The 19,825-nt window shown below is 43.4% G+C and overlaps 1 protein-coding gene across 1 annotated transcript in view; it reads right to left on the reverse strand.

Annotated features, from left to right (window-relative positions):
* Positions 1-721: 721 nt before the first annotated feature.
* The window catches only part of lrrc75a (leucine rich repeat containing 75A), a 53,492-nt gene continuing 34,388 nt past the window's right edge, over positions 722-19,825 (reverse strand). Inside the window, exons 4-5 of the mRNA XM_030109397.1 lie at positions 2,768-3,041; positions 722-1,728 (exon numbers count right to left, since the gene is read on the reverse strand). Coding sequence (XP_029965257.1) covers positions 1,087-1,728; positions 2,768-3,041 — 916 coding nt within the window. The 3' untranslated portion in view covers positions 722-1,086. The remainder of the gene's footprint in view (positions 1,729-2,767; positions 3,042-19,825) is intronic.

Here is a 19,825-nt window from a genome sequence, read left to right on the forward strand (position 1 = left end):
AGAGCGAAGCTTCCTTTCATTCCAGCTAAAATCATCCATTCTGTAACAATCAGACTTTTCCATTCAGACAATAAAACTCATTAATAGTCCGACTGAGCTTTAAGGAGTAGCTTATGTACGTAAATACCTCACAGAAACAAACAAATATACAGTTTAAAGACAGATAGAAACAATATCCTTCTATATATCTGTATACTGTACATCCAAAAATACCGTAGATTTGTTAAAGCTTTGCACTGACGACAAGTGACACATGGGGGGGGGGGGGAAAGCGCTACATACTGCGGAGTGTGTTCCACCCAGCAGAAGCCGTGTGTGAACGTGATCGTAGCAGCGGCCTATATATAGATACAGCAGCGTAAGCATGTGACGGCCCGGTGTAACGCGACCTGGATAAAGAGGAGGGGGGGAAAGAGGCATCTGAATATTTTAGCACTTTGCTTTGTGGCGCTCAAAGAGGAGATTAGCACGTCTGATCAGCGGGGCGCCGGCGACGTTAGCCCGCTTGCTGATTGAGGCCTTTCGCTTGCGCCGGTCTGCTCACCAGCCTGGTTCTTCTGACTCATTTTCTCCTCCTTCTCTCAAACATGGTGCATCAGCTCGGCGATAGATTTCCAAGCACGGCCTAACTTTTGACTCGAATCCTTCTGGCTTTTATTTTGCAATGTTTTTTTGGCAGAGACATCCTCACACACGGTGGTGTTGGTTGCTGCTCCGCTGAACCCTCATGGTGGACGTGTTACAGGCACATGTGGGAGTTAGCACGATTACCAGAAGGGAGGACCTGAATAAAGACAGACGTTCTGTACAGACATGCCTCCGTCTACTCTATTCTAAGCGAGGGTCCGGTTGGGGGGTTGGGGGTGGGGGGGGGGGTCACCTGGGTTCAGCTCTGTCATTGTCGGGAGCCGCCGGCAGCAGCGGCGGATCGCTAATCGGATCAACAGAGGGAGTGTCAGGTGGCCCGCCGGGTTGGGTTACATGCGGCGCCGCAGCCTCCCCGGGGCGCGCTCACTCGGGCTCTCCGGCGCAGGACTCCACGGCGGGAAGGGAGGTACGAATACAAGCGGAGGACGGGAGCAGCGGTCAGGTGAGGGGCTCCGACTGGTCGGTCAGGTCGTCCCCCTCCGCCCTCCTCGGCGTGGCGGCCCCCAGGGAGGGCTGCGACTGGCTGGAGCCCGACAGGCGGGAGGAGGAGCGGCTCTGCGTGTCGTCCTCGTCCTCCGCCATCAGCGCCCTCCTCCTCCTCCTCCTCCGGGCCCTGCGGTCTTCTGCGCTCTGTGCCTCCTCTTCGCCCTCCACCTCCTCCTCCTCCTCCTCTGTTCCTTTCTCCCTCCTCCTCCCCCCGCCGTCCCTCCTGTGCTCCCCGACCGTCCACATGCTTTCCTCCTCCTCGTCCCTCCCCTGCACCTCCCGGTCGAAGTCCAGGAGCTCCTCCATCATCTCCTCGATCTCCATCTCCCCGTCCAGCTCCTCCTCCACCTCGGACCGGAGCTCGCCCATGCTCTCGGTGCGGTTGGTGTCGTCCGTCTCCTCCTCCTCCCCCAGGCACCGAAGCCTTTCCGGGGGGTCGCTGGCCTGGCTCTCGCCAAACTCCAGGATGGTGGGCAGGTTGCCCTGCTTGGGGCAGCGCTTCCTCAGGCTCACCAGGAAGGGCTGCGGCAGGGAGAAAATGTCCACGTTGTTGCCCAGGTCGATCCACGTCACGCTGGGGAAACTGCCTGGATCCTAAGAGATCACATCACATGTCGGCACTTTTAGGAGCTCAGCTGCACAAGTAAAGCAAGTAGAGACTCAAATCTATAAACACATAAGAAATACAACGATCCACCATGATTACAAATTATGAGCTGCTGTTAGTCAGGAAATCTATTAGTTCCTAGCCAAAAATGCTGATGCGGATGAGAGTTCATCTTTAGGAAACTTGAATTGTGGCGTACCTCAGGGATCAATCCTTGGCCTACTTTTTTTTTTTTTTTTTTTTTTTTTTTTTGAAACTACATGTCACAGCAGAGACAAACACAACAATAATCTCCACCTTCACACCAATGCCATTCTGTTTACATCCCAGTTTGACCCACAAACAAAAGGTTTGGGCATGTCCATGCTCCTTTTTTAAATGTTATGTATTTAGAGGTAAATTTCTTTTGTATTTAAAGAAGTTTGTATGTTTATGCACATGTATTCTATGTATTTGTAGTTTTGTCATGTTTTGTACAGCTGCACTTTTAATTCTGTCTCATTGCTTTTCTTCTTCCTCTTTGCATGCAAGTATCTACAATGTTTGATGGATATACCAGTTACAGGAATGTGCCATACAGAGACATTGAACTTACAATGAGTTATGTTTACTGGTCCAAACACACCTCGTAATCCTGTAACTTATGATACTGGCGTCCAGAGTTTGTGTTCAGCAGACACCAACGCATTACATTTAATTTGTTCATTTTGAATCAGCTAAATCATAGAGGAACCACAAAATTGTCCGTACTTGGTTTTCTTTGGTGTTAACGATCAAATTAGCTTCATACAAACTTCAACCAATTCTGTCAATATGCTAATAGTTGCTAAAAAAAAAAAAAAAAAAAAAAAAAAAAAAAATTGACAACAAATAGAACTGAAGAAGTGTGATTGCAGCTTCAACATTCTGAAAAGATTGCATAGATCCTTTCTGAGGTGAGGTGAAAGAGTGCTACCGCTCTGCAGCAGAAAAATGAAGCTATGGAAACATTTCTCAGATATCGGTGAGACTGGGCGTCTTCCTGACCTTCAGGGCGTCGGTCAGCTCCTTCAGAATGGCTCTGGTCAGCCTGTTTCCGTTCAGCGCCAGGGTCTCCAGGAGCGGCAGCGAGGCCAGCGTGGGCAGCAGCAGGAGGAAGGCCTCGTCCGTCAGCTCGGTGAAGCCCAGCTCCAGGCTGACCACCACGGAGGCGTGGCGCTGCAGGTGGGCGCACAGGCGCTCCATGTCCCGGGCCGTCAGAGGGATGCCGGACAGATCCAGCGCCCCGCTGGACGGAGACGCCGACAGCACGGCCTTCAGACTGGAGACAGACGTACAAAGAGGCGCGATAGGGATTTTTTTCAAGTACAGAATGTGATATCATGGATTATGATATCTGTATCCACACAATAACAAGAAACAAGCTGCTACATTTACCTCCTCCACACATCCAACAAAACTTGCAAATTCACACCCTTCAAAGTGACAGTAAGACTGCATGGGAAAGCAACCGTTGGCATCTCGTTGCCTGTAATTTATTCACTGTGAAGTTCCCAGCATGCAGTGCACTAAACAATGAGCTACTTCACTTTCTGGAAACAACTTCACGGCGTCTCTGTTTGCATTCACGTTGTGTTTGCGCTCCAGGTTTTTAGCTGACTGTCCAAATATTGCACCCTGAGTCAGTGGATATTTCAAGCTGGCAATCTGTTAAATTATGGATTGACACTGGAAATGCGTTACATCATAAATCCAGTGCGAGTGCTCTTTTTTATTCCTTCTAAATCTAAAACCTGTGTTGCTCAAAGGATGGAGTTCAGTGGTTTTAATGGATTAAACTTCATGTATAATGAAGAACTTGTGTTTAATTGAAAATTGCAAACCGTTGTGTCACATTTGAAATTCCAACATCTTAGCTATGTTCAGAATATGATGGTTGTGTCCTGTTTGTGAGCGCCAGATGATGGCTCCTAATGTGAAACATTTCAGGAGGTGAGATTCGGTCATCGGTGTTTGCTTCCAGCCTCCTCCCAACTGTTTCTTAAACAGTTTGGAAGAGCAGGTCAGGTCATGTCAAAGATAAACCTGTATCTACGAACGATGTTCGAATTTCCTTTCCCCCCACAGGTCATCAGTGGTACTACTCTGCTTGCTATGCATTCGAAAGCTCCTTGTACTAAATAAGGCATATAATGAATACAGACGTTTGGCAAAAGTCTGTCTTTAGTATTGAGTATAATGTGCCTTTGAGGCTGAGTTATTGAAGCATTTGAATGTTATTTAAATGTGATTTAAATAAATAACACCCAAGTTCCAGAAAAAAGAACAGATATTATTTTGAGTGTATATGGAACAAACCAGAACAGCATAGTGAAATGATGGAGTCCAGCAGACTGATGGCAGCCCTTGCAGTCTGCACTGCGTGTTCGTCGGGTGACACAGAGGCTCTGCAGAGGTGGCTAATGGCTCCGCGTCGTGACAGTACCGATGTGACGCACGACCATAAAGCCCATGGCAGGGACAGAAGAATCACATCAAACCAAACAAACCAATGAAAAACTGGGAGGCAACCAATCAGTCAAACGTCCTGTCTTTGAATGGAACCTGGAACTGTGGATGATATTTCGTGTGTAAAAATTTCTCATTTTCTGCTGATATGAAAATATCTTTTAATTATTCAACACGTAAGCTTCTTTGTGTAGGTTGAGTCTCATCAAGCTCTTTTCTCTTCGTCAGAAACAGTGAGACAGTTGTGTGAGGAAGCAGTGAAAAAAGGTCTTGAGAAGAACATCACAGTTTGGGATCAAAGATCGTTGAACGACAAAGTGAATGATTGGGAACTCTGGAGGACTTTTGTGCTTTATTCAGTAGAGAGTTGTGATGACAAACAAGCTCTGTGCTCTAACTTAATTTTATCGTTTGAGCAAAAATGACAATAAATATGTTCTACTAAACAGAACGGACACACTATGTTTTGATTCTTTGACGACTGCAGCTGATTTCCTCCGTTTGAGCTTTGTGAAACATTCTATCAGTGGATGTTTAGTGACTGTGATTTGGTCTGTATTGTATCACTAGATTCTAACAAACAAGTGGGAGAAACTACACAAAGTGTAGACTGCAGGCTCCTCTGGGGAAACACAGAAAAACACAGCGAGACACCGGCGGGATTTAAAGCTCAGCAAACTGAAGTTTGGGGAACATAACAAACAACCAGCGAGTAGCAAAACACTTAGAGCTATATCCTCCAACTGCAACGGTCGCCGCTAAAAATAAACCCAGTGGGGCGCCGGGAGTTGGCAGAGAATTATATGAACCGAACACAAAGGGCTGATGTGGGGGTCCGGCCTACGAATAGAAGAAAAAAATGAGACCCGAAGTGAAATCTTTCCAGCTTACAAATGAAAACAATCCATGCGGTGGCCACTGGAGATGAGGGCTAATTATCAGTGACAAATAGCATCGGCGTGGCCGTATCAGGGACACACACAAGGCAGAATATCGCTGTGGGATTAGCCGGCTCGGCTGGTAGTAAATCTGCGGCCGTCCGCTGACAGGTCACGAGCCGCCGAGGTTCTTCCATCGGCACAAAGCTGGCCGGAGGTTGACTGAGAAACCGGACTGTGGGATCATCCTCGCTACACACACGAATATTTTTATCTCCTCGCATACCACAGGGACTTCAGGGGAATCTAGGCCAGAGCAGCCCAAAGCAAAGCAGCGATCGCAGGTCAAATTTAGCCGTCAACAGACTTTTTGCTGGCTTTCCCAAAGGGCGGCAGCCGGTCTCCTGTCACTGGGTTTGTATTTTGGGTTTGATGCGCAGCAGCTGACATTGCTGGATTAGGTTGGGTAGAGCTTATGTTTGTACAAATTAGAGAGCTTTCATATTGTAAATCTACATCATAGCTGGAATATTTAATGATGATGATACACCTTTTACATGTCTGCGATGAAAACACAATGTCCTAGCTCCCGTGTTTTGAATAGTATGAAAAAGGATAAGTTCCTTTTTTCAAAAGTTCAAACTTTAGTGAATAAATCTTTAAGTGAAAACCTCAAACTTTGCAGTTACATAAAGCTGAAATGATTTATTCTCTTACTGAACACCAACAGGTCAGAATATGAAGACCAGAAATGAAAAAGTTACTGGCAGTATGTTCTAATTTTTCAGGCTTTGGTCTTGACATGTGAAAAACTCTGATCTGCTTTCTGCTGCTTTCACATAATTCCTGTCTGTCCACCGTGGACAGTCTGCCCTCTGATGGGATTCAAATAAAGAAATAAAGAAATAAGCCTTTCAAAAAGAATGAAAAGCAGCAGTACGGGATCTCAAGAGATCTCAACATGTTGCTGCAATTTCTTTTCTCGTTGGTCTGAACCTGCAGTTTGAATGTGACCCCAACCACACACAATGCACAAAGTCAAACAAAAGCAATCAAAAACATCAACTCCGACTGACAGAAAGCTTTTCTACACCTACTACTCGTGTATTTTCAAGGTTTTGCACGTCTGTTCACAACCGAAGAAAACAAGGCAGTAAAAAACAGTTACAACAGTACACTGTGCAGTCTGCCTGCAGCTCCACAACATTTCCTGATGAAATCAATCCAGCAAATCACTTTAGAACAACAGAACAAGATCTGATATTAAACGATGACAAATCTGATGAAACTCTTCAACCATTGTTATGATTCCTGGTATTTAGCTGTTTAAAGAAACTGTATTTCACTTTTTAAAAAATAGTAATTATATTTAACTATGTTCATGGTTCACCGGTGAGACAGGACCTCACATCATAAAGTTGCAGTGCATTGTTTGGATTGTACAAACCTGAATTTGTACACAGTAGTCTAATCAAACCAGGAATTATTTGCACATATTTGAGTAATAATAGTGACAGTATAGTGACTGGTGGGCTGGTTAGAGTGAAGTTTTGATGTGGGTGCTCTGAAACACCCACTGTGCTAAAATATATGTTAATAAATAGACACAAATAGATTGAGCTTTCAGTTTGTGTATGTTTTACAGATTACAATACAAGACCTGACATTACTTGTATACAGGAGTATTCAAACGGTTTTGTTGACACGAGAAAGATCTGCCGGGAATGGAATCATTTCTATGTTTATAAGTGCTCGCCATGAAGTGATTGGGTGGAGCGCGAAGGCAAGCACAAAATTAAATCTATAGATTTGGATGTGTTGGCAGAAACACATCAAATATATCAGAATGTTGTACATAATCAGTCCAAATTTGACAGCTTGGGGAATAACAGAAAATCTAGTATAAGTCCACAAGGGAAAGTTGTGGGGAGCCAGCTATGGAATCACCTCTCACTAAAATAACAGGAACAACTGAAGGCTGCTGAAGGCTGAGATGGCAGCATCTCATTTTCAAACACATAAACCCCATTCTGCATTGTACATTAATTCATTAATATAAAACAGTCCCAATATTTTGACTGATTAGGAACCCGAGTCCAATATTCTATCTCCATGAGGGCAAACTAAGGCAAATCTATTCTGTTATTTTGCTCATCTATCAAAGTCAAACCTCAGTGAATCCTCTTACATACCAAGTTTTGTCCATTTCAAATAGACAAATCTTTATTGAATCAAGCTAAAAAATCTAAATGTGCACATTCTGTTTATCAATTGACAGAAAAATGTTTTATCCTTCAAACAGTTTTAGATAGTTCATCAACAATGATTGGAAAAAAAACATTTATAGTTAGAGAAACGTTTTTGAAGTTTGCCAAGTAAAGCTGTGGTGTTCCACAGGGAACCATTTTGGGGCCTTTCAGTTCTATAATTAGCATATTTTGTTGACATTTCCTCAGCTATGCTGATGACACTGAAACTTCTGTGGTTTCATAATTAAATGACAGCATGAATGACTGCACTTTTAAATGTTTTAAAGATCATAAAGTTAAAAGTTAGCATTAAGGTGTATGAGAAGCATGTCACGGAATGTTTTTTTTTTTATTTTAAGAAAGATATGGTGAATTCAATTCCTTTTACCACATTATAAACATTTCTGCTGTAACATTAAGACCACCTTACTTATATAAGAATATATTTTCTTCCTTGGACCACTTTTCATAAATACTGGCCACAACATGCCATAAACAGCCTAAAATTAGTCTAATCATCACAAGTTTGTACTTATGAAACTCACTCGAATCCATACTCTTGTTCAGTTTTCCATTTCCGACACATTTGAGGACATAACATTCACATGGTGTGAAATATACCCTCCCACAAAAATGGCATGACAAAGCAATGATCAGTGTCATAATGTTATGGCACATCGGGGTAATTCATGCGACAGTCGTGTGCTCAAAGACAGTTCTCATGAATAAGAAATGTGAAGTATTCAGAGAGCTGAGGCCTTCAGGCTGAGTGCAGCCATCTTTCTTTCTGAGTGAGATACTAATGGTCTGTTAATGTCCTGCAGGCTGTAACGTTCTCCAGCCTGTTCATGAACATCATGCTTTTAATCCCCACAATAACTCAGGGAATCGTGTCAGCTGCCTCAGTACCGACTGGGATCAATTCTCATGTCTTTAACACTTTAATATGATCATTGCTAAAGATCTTATAAGTACAAAATTTTTCTGGTCACTTGGTTTCGACTCATAGTTTTGAAATTCCTTGCATTATTTTCAGTTTTATTCACACCTTTACAGTTTGTATTACCATAGTGTGGAGGGTTTTGATGTTCAATGTGATCATAGTTGTGGAAAGATGATGCATTTCAAGCATTTAAGCTTTAATAAATAAATCGGAACACATAAAAATGAATTACTACACCAATGTACAGATGCATGGCTCTGTATGTACTTGGAAGATGAGGTTTTATTCAAAAAGTGTATAAAACCCCCTCAGGCTGATGAGGCTGTCCGTCACTGTCTGGGTAAATGGTCTCAAACCGCTTCCCACAGTGACCCTGGGGGCTTGTGCACCAACCATTTCCTCCTCTCTGAGTGCTAGCGTGCTAATTAGTTAACGCAGCTGGTGCATTACACGTGCTTCGAGACCACTGATCTAATCGTCCTCGCGGAGCCTGCGAACGTTCCGCCTCCTCGCTGTCTGCGCTTTTTCCAACAGGACAGAGAAAAGCGGTGCATCGCAGACACGAAGCTCAGAGACACGCCCTCAGAAACCACCCTGGTGTGTCGACAGCACTGCTTTCCCATGGATTCCTCCCTCTCTTTACCAGATTCTAATGGCATTGGTTTTAGAGCAATAAACAAAACAAGCGAGCAAATAAGGAGGAGATGAAACGCTGGGGGAGTCTGTCATGTGTTTGGCTTCAGCCCAGACTCCCATGCTCCAGATAGACACACGGAGGCCCTCCACAGCCACAGACTGTGGGACGAAGCTGAAGAAGTCATCAGGGTCTTGCTTGGAAACAAATCAAACAAAATTACTGTTACTGTTGTAAAAAGTATGAAGAAAACATGAGCAGTAGTATCAGATGATACTCTGTTCTGTGCTTCCCCTCTGCTACTGCCAGTGTTTTCATGTGAAAACAGCAGGTTTTGTCATATTTTGGGTGTTTATTTACACAACAAAGGCATTCGAGGCCTCTGGGAATTGTAATAATTGTAAAGTGTATTTTTTTCTGAAACATGCTCTACTGTTTATGTTAACTTCAGGTTCTAGATGGATTGATCTGTGCTGCTCACTTTTTAGGATTTAAGTTTCACAAATGTCTACTACACCATCATCTGCATACATGGAGGCACATTTCTTATATAAAGACACTCAATGGACCCACACAACGAAGAAAAAGAGTTTAAAGAAGTTTAAATGTTTAGATTGTGCTGCTCTCTGCATGTATATGTGGCCGCATTACAAAAAACAGAAACAGCCTCGCGGTCTAGAATGTAAATTGCAGCGTTTTCAGAGTTAGTGTATGGCGATTGTTTTCGAAACTGTAGGGAACAGGTAGAAGCAGACCTTATGGGTGAACATTTGAATATCATTCAAAGCAGCAGATTTTCACATTCCAATGAACTGATATGAACAATTCATGTTTATAACCAGTTCAGGGATAATCAAGTGTTTTTGCAAGTTGGTTTATCACCTCAAAGTTTCAGAAAATGACTTTGCTGACCTGTAAAAGGATTTGGACTGCACGATATCTCAACATAGAGCAAAAAACTGTATTTTGAAGTATGATGGAGTGATATTATCACTGAGGGAGTAAGACCTGGTAATTTGAAGAACAGATTTCTCTACTGTACGAAACTGTACTGATCATAGATCACATTGAAAAAAGAAACAACTTCATCACATGTTCACCTGATGTTCCAGCCATGAAGCAGATAAATGGATCAAGAAAGAAAAATCAGCTCCATATTAGACTACCTTGTGTTATTTAAACAAAAACAAAGAAACAAAACAAAGGTAGCAAGACTTTTATCATGAATCTAACACATAAAGATCCCATTTACTGATGGTCTGATGACCTGTGGACCATTAATGGTCATATTTTCATCATCAGCTCTTAAATAAGTCAGCTTCTCTCTGTACTATGAAGCCGGGGTGCCGTCATCGCTCACATTTCATATCGCATCTCGCCAAATGTCACTTCTGCCTCGGCTGGCGTTTGGCTCGTCATCAAAGGACTCATCTGTGTTTCACCTCCGTCCCCGGATCACCCTCTCTGTGTCTGACTGCAAATACTTCTGCATGTTTATGTCGTTTGTCTGCTCGACCTCAGGTTGCCCACTTGTCTCCTGAAAAAGACTGTGGAGGTGAATTCAGGTGAGGATAATGGATGTTATAAAGGGAGGAGAGGAGGTAGATAATGTCAGGATTTGAATATTCTGCCTTTAATTCTCCTCTACCTGCAACCCCGAGATCATCTTTCACATCCTCAGCAGAAGTGTGAATGCTTCCTCTCTTGTTTCGTCTGTGAAAGGAAAGGTGACAAATATGAAGCTCTGTCTTGGAAATCTACCCGCTTAAAAGATTCTTCACAGAGCAAATCTACATTCTGAGCGCGAAATATCACCGACTGAACAAACTCTGCAGATTTAACCGCTTTATGCAGAGTCACAGTCAGAGTGAACTACACAGCATCTGATTTCACTGATGAGGAGGAGGAGGAGGAGGAGGAGGAGGAGGAGGAGGTGAAGTCATCTGGCGGGAGCGTTCATGGATGAAATAAATCTGGCAGCAGGCTCGTTGTTCTCTGCGAGTCTGGTTTGGACACAACTTCACAAAGCTGCCACATACACCTTCATCTTCATCTTCTTCATCATCATCATCATCATCATCATCATCATCATCATCCAATGAAACACTGTCTGCTGACCCACTTCAGAGTCTCAGCTGAATCGTAAAACATGTGAGTCATGGACGGAGTTTATTTGATCATTTTCATTGAGCTCAGATCTGCTTGTTTACACAGTTAACTCCCTCTCATTCCATTAGGAAGATCAACACGGAGAAATCAAAACTCCCCAAAATATCAACGAATTCTCTCAACACAGCTCAAACTTTTCCCTCTGTAGTTAGCATGCCAAGTCATGATGTGGCGCTATTGGTTGTTCTTGTACTGAAACCACACACACGCACAGAGCAGAATACCTGAAAACACTGGGACGAGACCACTGGATTGATATTCTAGGAGACCAAAACTAAAGTTCTAAAACTTGGGAGCATTTTCAAATCGACTGAAATCACGTTTCTCCATTTTCTAACTTTGGAAATGTTTAGATTTGTGTTTGTCTGTTATTTGCACGTTGCATTAGTTTTCTATGTTCATGCAGTTTTGCATTAGTTTTGACCATTTTTAACGAGAAAGATGTGACTTTGGAAAAGGAAAGAAGGAATAACTTTACAAGACACTAAACTGTAAAAGTGTAGGTGGATACAATCTAAATAAAATTGTTGTTCCCATGTTCCAAAACCCTCCCATTTGGCTCAGCTGATTACACTGACTGGCAGACAAACCCTCAAAGCTACAGGACTATCGATTAACCAAACATCGCTCTGAACACCACTTCAAGAGAATCCGCGCTCACGGTGAGTGCAGATACCATCACCGGGCTTCATGATGTGAAGAATGAAGCTCTGTGACCGAGGCAGGCGGCCTCCATTCAGTCAGCTCTGCACAAAGCGCCTGTCTGTGCGGTGGAGGCATTATTCACTGAGCTGCGGGAGGTCAGTGGTCCACCGCGAACCGACGTGAGTCACCAACAGATGACCGCGTTGTTTTGTGGGGGAGCAGGAGGCATCGGTCCCGCTTTATCTCACTCAAATGGACCCGTTTGTGCATATTTATCCACGTCGATGAATTTAAAATCAGCCTCACGTCACACACAGCAAAGGTTATATTTGAATGTCTTCGCTTTGCCTCGATACTCGAAGCTGTGGAACGAACACGAAAAGAACATGCGGTTGTTGTCGAGTCAATAAATATTAATGTGTTTTGATCTGAGCAGCAAATATGTCCGATTGTACTTTACCACAGGGGAAGAAATGTGCTGAAATCTAGAGGTGGGAATAAATTCTCTGCTGCTGTGTTAGAACTACAAAGGGAGTCAATGGGGGGGTCAACTCGGGTCGGGGGGGGGGGGGGGGGGGGGGGGGGTTCTGCTGCTGGCTCAGTGGAGGAACACTTCAGTGAGGCTCCATTTAAATGAAACTTTAGTGATGTTTCCATTCCACTTTTTGAAAGTGTGGTGGAACAAGGTGGAACTTCTCAAAAGCACTCTGACAGGTAAGAGGGGAAAACACAACTTTTTGTAAATTCTCCAAATCCATCCCTTTGGAAACAAGAGAAAACGCAACTTTTCCGAAGCACTAATGTGCACCACGGCCAAAGTAAACAGTTCTGTGCAGACGGATATTTACATCAATGGCGGCCTCCAGAGCGTCATGACTCCCACTTTATATTCTCCGGAGATTTGGTACTTTAAGAATCACCAGGAATAGCAGTCTAACTTCATCATCTGTGCACACGAATGTCAGTGGTTTCATTACAAAGCAGCAGTGGTCAGAGGACTTCAGGCCCGGAGTGGTCCATGAGGCCGGAGTTTGTGACCCGCTGCAATAAAACCTCATCAATGCTGAAAACATCAATTTTCAAACAGTGATTTCGTTGTTTATTTTACACTCCTGCTGCAGGAGTTGTGTTACATTGTGCCTCCACTGGGGGCAGCAGTGAGTCAACTGCCACTGGCAACAATTTCTATGGCAATAGATGAGAAGTAATAAAAAGTAAATAAATGAATACAATGAGGCAGGAACACAGAGGATTCGTGTCCTGAGGTGCATTGTTGAAAATCTGCACATTTATTTTCACCAATGTGTCATTTTACATCCATATTTTCTCAAATGTAAGTACTTCAACCACCCTGGAGAATGAGTTATTCTGTTTGTAAGAGTTTGGATGTGAGAGGAACCAGTTTGGATGTGCTTCATTAAACCATCCGGACTCAACAAACTCAGAATCTCAGTCTCTTCTCGCCCCTCTGACAGCAGATCCTAAAAATCTATCAAAAGCACAATCTGCTCGAAACACCTCTTCTATTGGATTTCTCATCGGCTCTCAGCTGCGCTGCCTCTGTCGTAATCTCGTATATTTTTAGAAGCGGGTGCCTCATTGTTTCCTGTGTGCTGTGTAAAGCCAGCGGCAGGCCGATCTGCGGAGGGCTTGGAGGGTGAGTCACAGGGCGAATCAGGGGAGAAAGAAAGTTTGGATTAAAGACGGACAAAGAGAATGAGATCAAGTGCTTCTGAAGGGCTGAGATTATTTTCAAAGCTTCATTATCTTGCAAGTTATAGGAGGTATTAATATTTAATGAGTGAAGTTCAACTAGCAGCTGGAGGTGGGAAAGTCAACGTCCCCGGGAAGTACGAGAGGAAGAACCGACGACAGGAGGAACTAGAACAGTTAATGAATTGCTCTGTAAAAATATGGAACACAAGATACACGAGGCAATGTGAAAATGAAGACACACACACGCACACATACACACATGGAATACGACATTTAAAAATCCAAGAGGGAGGGAGGATACAGTGAGCTGAAACATCAGTAGCAGTGACTCAACAGAACAAAATAAAAGAATAAATGAAAATGGGTTGACTTAAACAGCCTACCTGCAGAAGGCACATAATCAAGGTACGGCTCCTGTCACCCTGTTCTGAATTCAGAAGAGAATTGGCTTCAGGGATGAAGGAGTGCATCTACCTGTTGCCATGGGGAAATCTGGGCTGAAGACAAAAAGTGGAACTCAGCATGTCTTAAAGGATGGCATGAGCCTCCTTGATCATTTTCCTGTTGCTCAGATCTGTCAGTGTGTTCTGTTGAAACTCTCCACAGTCCTTATGACGCTGGTGCTAAAGTCACCAAACCAGCAGGGAATACAAAAGGTCAGCACAGATTCAATATATGATCAATGAAATAAAATCAACCGACACTGATCGATTCAGAACTTTACTCAGACAGGACTGATTTTCAGAACAGCAAGTGCAATTTAGCTTGTTATCCAGAACAGGAATAATTGAAAGTGTCTACCGTCTGACCTCTGATGATGGTTTTATGACTGATGTCATGGAGCTTCTGTCTGAAATCAATCCACATGTCCCTGATTTCCTGCACACCGATTTGAAGAAGAGCAGCGTCACACCGAGCTAATTCATCAACGGCATGACCACAGGTGGTCATGCAGGAGAAGACTGTTACGGCATTGTCTGCAAATTTGATTAAAAATCTATTATCGTGCCGAGTGAGGCAATCGTTAATGCATAAAATATAAAGGAGAGGAGTGAGGGCACAGCCCTGGGAGGACCCAGTGGACGATGACATTCCACTCGTAGACTGTAGGACATTTATTTATGTCTTATTGCAAACCTTGCCTTTGTGATAGCATTTATTGGAGCATTTTCTCTCAGGCTCCTACGTATTTGAAATTTTCTTCCACCTATTCCATATTTTTTCTAGTTAAAGCCACCATGTTGCACCCAAGCAGAGCAAGAAATAAGGGATTAGGAGTTAATGGAGCATAATGTTACATAATGTTAGCATGGTGTTACTTAGCAAACTGCAAATTGAAAATGCATGACGCATGCTTCATGGATGATCTTCATAAGCTTTTAAGGTTAATATATAAAACAGTGTTGATTGTACACATATTGTTTTGTGTACTGTGCATAAATCAGGGCTTTAGGGAAATTTACTCAATTACACAGAGAAACAGATGCATTGCACTTTTCAAATTCCCATCCAGAAAGTTTCAGACTGAAAAAGTGCAGTGGTAGACCAGGACGAACAGAACCAGGAATCAATAGAAAATACCCCGAGTTTTTCTCTAAAGCTGGGTGAAGTTGTTGACTGAGCACTGAGCAGGGTTCAGTGGCCTTAAAGCAGGTGGAAGAACTGAGATTTCCCTCAGGAGCTGCTGGTAACTCGTCTTCACGCTGCTCAGAATTACAAGTAGGTTTCTGCAAAGCGGCTTTCATCAACGCAGCATCAGCCCTCCTCTGCATTCAGTCACAGCAGCCGATCACTTAGAAAGCCGTCACAACAAACACATCTAGTCAGCGGAAGATCGGACATCCAATCCAAGGGCCAAAGCCTTTTAACTTCCCCTTATCATCTAGTTCTCATGAGACAAAACCCCACCTAAGACACAATAATATTAAGAGTAATAATAAGTTTGAGACACCAAAAGATTTTAGTCTGGAGGAAAAACTTTCCTCATTCCGCTGTTTAAAAACTAGCCGTAAAATGATGAAATAAAAGAAATCGTTTTCAGACCTTCAAGCTCAGACTTGTGGATAATAGTTCCATTCATCGACCTCGACCTCCCTCTGCATGAGACTTCCTTTTACTTCGATCTTAATGAGCTGGAACAACTTCTTTGATTTTCTTCAGCTCCACAGAAGCAGCGTCAGAAACACAGCAGGTAAAATGTCAGCGGCGTGGAAATACTTTTGCGTACCAGAAAACCATTATATAGTTAAATATACAAAGAGAATTAAAGTACAGGATCAGGAAATTATTGGAAATGGACTTATTCTCAATTCTAAACTATTATGTTGGGGTCAGGAATAAAAGATTCTGATAAGGACTCTAGAATTCAGCTGATCTATGATTTCTGGGTAATAACCCATTAGACAGATGTCTTTCAAAGAAACTAAAACTTTTCTTAGTTAACCATTTCATTCATCAGCCATAGTTTTTTTTGTCATGAGCTACTCTAATGCTAAGGCCCTGTTTACATGAAATTTAAAGTGAAAAAGCATGGATTTTGCATTTTCATTTCAGAAAAGCTTTACACTGAAATGTTTTGAAAACGGTGTCCGTTTACATAGAAACTACAGAAACACCAAAAGCAATGCAGTTAGCATGGACGACCACATGTTGGCACTGTTGATTGTTTTTGCAATGAAACTACACAGATGCACAGAGAGAACAACACACAAAAAAGATTAACAATGGAAAGTACACAGACATTCATGTGGAGAGAAATTAATGTTGGATTGCTGATGGGTCACTGTCAACCATAAAAAGAGAATATGGAGTGGAAGTCATGACACTTTGGAGGCCGCCATTGCTGTTATTGCTCATCTCCTCATGCATGAGCAGAAGAAATGTTCACTACGGCTGTGGAGCACGTGCAGTAGCAGCGTTTCCGCCGGAACAGAGTCGGGCTGTTTTTCAAACAGGTGTGTTTTCAGTGACTCTATAAGCACGTTTTGGAAATGGACTCGAAAAATACAATGAAAGGTTTGCATTTTTCACTAGAAAAAGTTGTTATGTAAATGAGGCCTAAGAACATGCTGGACTTCCTGTGTCATAGATTGTAACACTGCTTCCTCATGGCCACCGGGGTACACATTTTGATTTCTCTTCGACTGATTTGCACTCCGACTGATAACAAAAAGGCAGATCTCACTGCTCTCTTTACACACCTATATTTATGGTCATAGTTCTTTAAATTAGATTGTCATGTTGCGCAGATTTTTGCCAATTTGGTGATGCAACTTATGTATTGCAAAGAAAGGGCAGGTAATAAATGCAGCAGTGATTAAATGAGAAAAGACACAACCAGGAAGGCTGATAAACTCCTCTGGGAGGGAAACAAGCGGTCATACTGTATGTTTGTGGTAATCAGTTGTTGACTCTACACAAACGATTTCAGCCAGCGTCTTTATCATCCTGCTGAATGTGACTTTAGAAATTAGGAAGTTGAATGTTTTTAAGCACACTTAAGAATCTGTGTTCATTTCCACTGCTCTACCTCCCTCGGATCACACAGATGGGGAAATGACGAGTCGCATCTTGCCCCCCTGGGCTTTCGCCTTCTGGTGGTGGAAGCAGGGGCAAGGAAATGAAGAGGAGAGGAAGACAAGGGAGTGGCGCTGAGAAAACTGAGTCCACACTCAGGTTGTCTTTCTCCTGGCTGTCAGATCGCAGGTGGGAGGCAGCCAATAAATCTGTGTGCGCTGCAGCAGGAAGACGGGCTGGCATCCAGCCAGTGAGGCAGACAGGACAGGGTGCTGGATGGTCAACGGACTCTCATAAGCTGTGTGCGCAGGGAAGAGGTTTCCATGGCAAAGCATGTAGTGGTCAAGCAAAAAACTCAGCGAGACCTCATTATTTCATGGGGGGAAAAAAACAAAAGGTGAAAGACTCGGTGGAGTCCGAGAGACGAAACCCAGTCCGCAGCCAAAAGGCAGACAGACAGACAGTCGGCTGTTTACGAGGCGGATCGACAGTCAGTGTGCTGCCTGGCGGAGATTTTTCTGCTCCCTACTCCTCAAAGCCAGAGACTGTCACAGTGGATGACATCCTGCTGCTGCATTCACTTCAGACGCTTCGAGCAGGGTGAGTGGAAGTGAAGGGCGACGCCTCAGCCAGCCCGCCGCAATTTTACCCTGATTGCTGAAGAGCACGACTGTCCCCTGAAGCTGCAGCTCCCAGTGCAAGTGCGCACAGAAACACTGTCAGCGCGAGTCAAAAGGCCGCTGATCACTCACTGCCAGTGGAGCTCTGAAATGGGAAATAAATTGTTTAGAGTGTGACAAACACAAGTAGTCGCAATGTCACGTCAAGTTACAGCCCTTCAGACTGTAATTCAGAAAAATCTTAAAAAGATGCACAATTTATTTATTCATTCACACTGAAGACAGCTACGGTGACTCGACTCGGCTCAAGTCAAGGAGGGATAAGCTCATGTTGCAATAACAGTACCTGATCTAACCAGATCTTAACAATCCATGAACTGAAGAGAAGCCTCTCCAGGGGTGGTTCCAGCACGCTGTAGTTGTAGAAGCATGGGAACCTTTTGAAAGGGTGGTGAACTGGACTTACCTTGCCTGGTGGACCACAATCAGGCTCTCTGACGCAGAACATTGAAGGCAGTGAAGCCTCACAGCATGAAGTTCAAAGCTCTGAAGGAGTCTGACGGAGACTTTGGCTGTCTTGACTGGCATTACAGAAAGTCCTGATCGATCCAAAGCAATGAGCATTACGTGGAATCTGCTTGTTGGTACAAAAACTTTGGCCTCAGGCTATCAAAACTAGATCTGCTCAACTGAATTAGTTAGTGTCTCAACACGCCACGCAGGGTGTTTGAACAGCTTTGGCTGGTTCAGTATCTTGTTGAAGGCAAGATGTGCAGCGTAAGATGGAGAGGCAAACCATCAACGGTGGGACTAGAGAACGATCCCCTACTCTACCACCTCAACCACAGCCAACTGCTAACAGCTAAATGTTATTTCATTTGTGTGAAATAATAATCTTTTTTTAACGGCATGAATTCATAAACCTAGCTTGCACGATGTCGATAAATGCAGTTGTATTTGTTGTGTTTCATTCTTTTGTAAAGTAGTGACTGTTGATTGCAGAAGGATATGGAGAGTGAGAATATTACTGACAGAGCGAAGCGGCTGGACTTATTCTGCCCTTCAGACCTGATTGAACCAAGATGACAGAAGAAAAACTCAAGCGCAGTGGAGGTTTTTTTTTTTTTTTTTTATGTCTCCGTGTGCTTGTCGTTCCTGCCAACCAGGACCTCGACTTCAATCACACACAGCTGCCGGGAAAAAGTAGCACATTTGCTCTCAAACAGCTCTGCTTTGCCCTAATGTGTCTGAGAGGGTAATGGTGCCCTGTGAAAATCTGCTGTCACACCGTCTCGCTCACGGTTTTCTCTGCAGGGGGTCCCGGACCTCGGCTGCGGAGCAGATCTCCACTTTCAGCTCCGCAGCCTCGTTTCAAACCACTCGGATGACTTTTCGGGGAGGCTGAAAGAAACTGCTGTTAAAGCAGCCTTGTTGACTTCACCGTTCTACCAAAACCACTGTTGTTCACCAGACAAACTGCAGGCTTGACTTGACCACACAGAAAACAGGTTCACACCTGAGAATGGATCAGCCTCTCCATGTCCGAGACACTGATATGAGGCCTGAACCTTGACGTCTAAAAGCTTTTTCCACTGAACAGATGAAATGGCGCTTGTGGAAAGTTTTAAACATAACTTATTTTTCAACTTTTACCAATATGCTTAAATGTTTTAAACCATAAGTGTTAAGAAAATGTCCTTTATGAAAAATAAATGTTGGTTTTCCATCCACAGAGTGGGATTTGTGCGTAAGCTGAGTTAAAATTAATTCACATCTTTTCAAGTTATTGGCCAGAAAAGTAATGCTGGGTATTAACTCATTTTCACGGATTAGCCTCCAGTGTTATTCAAACAGATCATGTTGTTTTAATCACATTACAGTGTTATTCTAGATATCAAATACTTTATATACTCTTCAGTTCTTTCAAACACGCTTTTAGTGTAAGGAGGGGCAGACATCAAATAAAAGAAATGAAAGATAAAGTTTCTAAATATGTATAATATATGAAAAAGGACAGCTGTGATAAGTCTTTCCTTTGCGTTGGGCATTAGAGCATCGAACACGTCTGTCTTCTTTCTATCGGCGCACATCAGAATCGGCAGCAGCGGAAAGCGTGCGTTCGCTCGGCAGGAACTCACAGCTGGACGGAGCTGCTTCATCGAGCGATCTCACACACTGAGACACGGGAGCTTTCCTCCACCATCCAGATTAATCCTCACCACAGATT

The sequence above is a fragment of the Salarias fasciatus genome, chromosome 14, assembly GCF_902148845.1.
Source record: "Salarias fasciatus chromosome 14, fSalaFa1.1, whole genome shotgun sequence".
Classification (NCBI taxonomy): domain Eukaryota; kingdom Metazoa; phylum Chordata; class Actinopteri; order Blenniiformes; family Blenniidae; genus Salarias; species Salarias fasciatus.